The sequence below is a fragment of the Octopus bimaculoides genome, chromosome 6 (genome assembly GCF_001194135.2).
Source record: "Octopus bimaculoides isolate UCB-OBI-ISO-001 chromosome 6, ASM119413v2, whole genome shotgun sequence".
Taxonomy (NCBI): domain Eukaryota; kingdom Metazoa; phylum Mollusca; class Cephalopoda; order Octopoda; family Octopodidae; genus Octopus; species Octopus bimaculoides.
In genome coordinates, this window is record NC_068986.1 from 76584795 (window position 1) to 76589472 (window position 4678).

At 36.8% G+C, this 4678-nt stretch overlaps 1 protein-coding gene across 4 annotated transcripts in view; it reads left to right on the plus strand.

The window, feature by feature from the left end:
- LOC106871484 (uncharacterized) overlaps positions 1 to 4678 on the plus strand; it is a 167078-nt gene that overhangs the window by 81809 nt on the left and 80591 nt on the right. For all 4 annotated transcript variants that reach the window (XM_052968880.1, XM_052968879.1, XM_052968882.1 and 1 more), the window contains exon 3: positions 1368 to 3387. In XM_052968880.1, coding sequence (XP_052824840.1) covers positions 1443 to 3387 — 1945 coding nt within the window. In that variant the 5' untranslated portion in view covers positions 1368 to 1442. The remainder of the gene's footprint in view (positions 1 to 1367; positions 3388 to 4678) is intronic.

Below are 4678 nucleotides of genomic sequence, written 5' to 3' on the forward strand. Positions count from 1 at the left end.
GACTAAAAGTAAAAAAAAAAAAAAACCCTTTAAGGCTATGCTCCATGGTTGTAGTCCAATGACTGACAAACAAATAGAATATAAAAAATATGGACAGGCGTAGGAGTGGCTGTGTAGTATGTAGCTTGCTTGCCAACCACATGGTTCTGAGTTCAGTCCCACTGCATGGCACCTTGGGCAAGTGTCTACTATATCCTCGGGCCGACCAAAGCCTTGTGAGTGGATTTGGTAGATGGAAACTGAAAGAAGCCCGACGTATATATGTATATATATATATATATATATATATATATATTATGTATGTATGTGTGTGAATATGTTTGTGTGTCTGTGTTTGTCTCCCCAACATCACTTGACAACCAATGGAGGTATGTTTACGTCCCCATAACTTAGCAGTTCGGCAAAAAAGACTGATAGAATAAATACTAGGCTTACAAAGAATAAGTCCTGGGGTCGGTTTGCTTGACTAAAGGCGGTGCTCCAACTTGGCCGCAGTCAACTGACTGAAACGAGTAAAAGAGTATACCATCAGGTCAGCTTTGCCTTCATCCTTTCAGGGTTGATAAAATAAGTACCAGTCAAGCTAAAGTTTCAGGTCTTGGGCCAATAGTAGAAAGGATTGTTGTTATTGTTACTATTGTGTAACTCAAGCCATCTATACACCCAATGTTGTTGTGTGACTGTTCTCATAGCCACCAATTCACATATCCAGAGTCTTAGAAGCCACCTTTCTATCAAGATGAGGACCACAATACATATTGTAATATGCTGTAGTTTTACATATGGGATAGTGTGTGGTATTCTGATCATGTATTATTTTCTCTACTGTCCAATCTGTTCTTTTATGTCTGTTATATGGTGGTAACATATCAGAGCACATATCTGTGTTAGTGTGCATCTCTGAACAGAGTTTGGGGTCAATGAAGTTATTACTTTTACTTTATTAAGCATGCACTTTGTTTGTCCAGACTTAGAATGGTGTTGTAGTAAATGTAGATGTACCTGGGTATTTGGGAGTGATTGAGCATACTGTGTGACTGAAGTTGGCTGCAGAAAGAAACCATGTCCCTTGCATGTCAAAGTGATTTTTCATTTTCAGCATTTTTGTTTTATTGTGAAGATTGGCCTGTGTTGATGCAGAATAGGGTATTTTGTGATATTGTATTGTTTAGTCGAGGCCAACCCTGATAAAAAATATTTTAATATCTATAAACTACTAACATACCAATATTGATACAGTTGATTTTCTCTACTCTTTTTTTTTTTTTTTTTAATAAAAATTAATCTCTAGTCTAATGAAAAATAATCCTTATTGTTGCGGTTGTTGTTGATTCTATTGTTATTCTTATTCTTTTGATCTTTTTCAGAAATTCTACACCAGATTTCAATTCAAATGAAAAATTATGGTTTAAGAAATAAGAGCAGATCTTTTAGATAAAACAATGGAACTTCTTGACAAACTTAAGACTGAATGGAACGAAAAGTTTCCTGATGATGTTCTGCCTGATATTATTCCAAAAGATAAAAAGATCTGTACATCTGTGTTACTGGATGTCATCAGTAAGTCTGAGGAAGAAATGCAAGGTTTGGAGAAAAGAATTAAACAATTGAAATTATTACAGGAGTTCTTAAAAGCGTTTGTGGAAAAAATTCAAGACACTTCTGAGCAAGATGCAAATAAGTTAGATAATTCCAATTCTATTATGTCTGAAATCAGGAAACTAGCCACTGAGACTATTGCTATTTCAAAACATATTTATGCAGACGATTTTTATCGGGAGACCGAACCTTCAGATGCTGCGTCTGACGGCGAACCCAAAAAGCGTTCCAATAGCGTTGATTATCACCTTACCAAGCGAACCATGCTCGTAACTGAAAGTGAAAACAAAGAACTAAATGCAAGTCCGAATCAAGAAAATGATGTGTCTGATAAAAAGCCGGTAACATCACCACTTACCCACAGTTTTTCTACAGTTATTCCTAAGACGAACATAATACGGAAGCCGCCAGTCAAACACCCAGTTAAATTGCCCAGGAATCGCCTCCGTGTATCGAGCATGTCGCCTGAGATCGAAATTGAAAATACTGACACTTTTAATAGTGACACAAGTTCTCTCACAAACGAGAATAAATTCTCATCAGGTTTTAAATCTACCAAAAGACCTAAACCGCCTAGTCTACCCCCTAAACCTAAAAAATCTTTATCTATGAAGGGCTCTGGTTTAAGTGTTGCGCCTAAGCGTAGCAATAGCTGCAACAGTAGCACCCCTAGCTGCAGTAGCAGCTGCAACAGTAACATCAGCAGCACTAATCAGAATAATGCTTGTTCTATAGAGGAAAACATTGATAATGCTACTGGTCAGTCGAGTGCTGCTATAAACAGTGTTAATTCATCAACATCACCAGTTGGCGGTGACAGTAATACACTGAGTAAAAGATTAACGACAAACAATCAGGTCAATTCAGTAGGTCAACAACAGCCTTTATCAGCGGGACTAAATACAAAAACGAGTTTACAATCAAGCCAAGCAAACACAGCTCGCAACTGTAGCTGTCAAGGTAGTAGTAGTTTCACTAGCAACGGGGAAGAGATCATAGCAGCGGAATATCGATCCCATTCATCTCGTGCTTCACTCAGCGGATCCGATCCAACTAAAGACTTGTTGAAGCCTTTCGTTGATAAAGACGAAAAGAAACCCCAATTTTCTGAGAAAGAACAGGAAAGTGACGATCATTTCGAAAATCCTGAGACACATGAAAGTCAGTGTAAACAAGCGTGTGTTGCTGATACTGAGCAGACGTCTTTATTGAGTGAAGAAGCGAACGAAGTAAAAGCCGAGTCGCCTGAGAACAACCCAGTCGTTGGTGTAGCGGGAGGAGAGTCTGGTGATCTTGAGATCGAAGTTGAATGTGATAAAAGCGAGGCTGAAATCGGCAGCAACCAGAACGACCACCAGAATGGTTGCGAAGAAAATAAAATAGTCACAGACACCAGTAATATCAACAGCAGCAACATGTTGGGTTCTAAGAAGCACAAAGAGATCCACATTGTCAGCTATCGGAAATTAGATGGAGACTTCATTGAGACTCCTTTGCACAGCAGTTCGACTTTAGTCAAGCCTGAAAGGCGAACACAAATGAGTGATGATGTTATGACACGGTCAACAGGTGCTATTGAGGATTCTAGACTATGGTCTTCCGACAGGGGTTTTGATCGGAAGCGTATTTCTTCACCGTTTGATTTCCGATTCAATAAATTCGATGACAAATCGAAGAGCCACGAAATCGACGTTTCTCTTACCGAGAAACCTGAGGAAATTAACTTTTTGAATAGCAAATCACATGGGTTAGCGAATGGTAAGCAAATCGAAGGTTCTGTTCCGAAAGGTAAGTTAATTTAAACGTAACCTCTATCACAATTTTTTCCCATTGACAATGTTAAAGCTTTATCTTATTTGACACCTCCTAGGAACATCCTGTATTTAACCTAAAGTTCGAATAATAGGAATATAAAGTAAAAAACAAACAAAAAACTCTTGATTTTTTTTTTCTTTTGCTTCAAAATCTTAATTAAAATATTTATTTTTCTTTCTAATCTTAGGAGATAGGAATGAAAGAAAAAAAAGCAAACAATAACGAATAATTTATTTCTTATATCATTTATTTTATCTTAGGAACATTTCTTATTAAATGTTAACAAAACGAACTTGTCCACCTCTTTTCTTAACATTATTGATCGCGCGCATATGTGTGGGTGGTGAAAACACATAAATGCATAAATAAGCGTGTACATGCATAGATACCTTCATACCTACATACATACATACATACATACACACACACACACACACACATCGTATAGAAAATATGCATACACATAGGAAAACACACACACTATAGATATACATACATGAAAATATGAATCGTTATCATTTATTATTTATTGTTTGTGCGTGTCTGTCTATACATCGAGCTAAAGCTAATTGTACAGTGAATGTTTAGTTATCTCTTGAGTTCTACCCGCATATTTGGGCGTACCCGTTTATAAGAATCTTCCTCAACGTCGATTCAACATTCGTCAAACCCATAGCCGTTTTATACTCCGTACTAAATGTATGGAGAATCAAGAAATTTAGCTGCTTTTTACTGACGCCTATGTCTTCCCATTATGTTCTTCTGCTATCTTAACTGAATAATTTAATTATGACATTATTGTAGCTTTTTGTTATTGTCGTTGTTAACTTGATGATAATGATATTTATTTTATTATTAGTCATTTATTCGTGTGTTTGTGTCTGCGTATGTTTTCTGGCATAGTTGCTGTTACTAAACCCTTGTCTCCACAAGTCAGCTCCCGATCGTACAGACCTATGATCAAAGACATTCCACCAGTGACCACCCCCATTGTTTTATTTATTTTTTTTTCTGGGGAACGAGTAACAATATATCATTACCAGTGTATTCTTTTTTTTTTAATTTTAAAACGGCAGGATGAGATTTGAGGGAAATTTAGCTGCTATTCGTTGCAGACCGAGCTACTACATAGGGGTTCACTCGTTTCATCTCTATTCTGTATTAGCATATTGCTGTGTGTGTGTGTGTGTGTGAATAGTTATTTTTGTATAAATTGTTGAAATTAGGTTTTATGCTTTTATTTATGAATCTTCTTCAAAGAAGG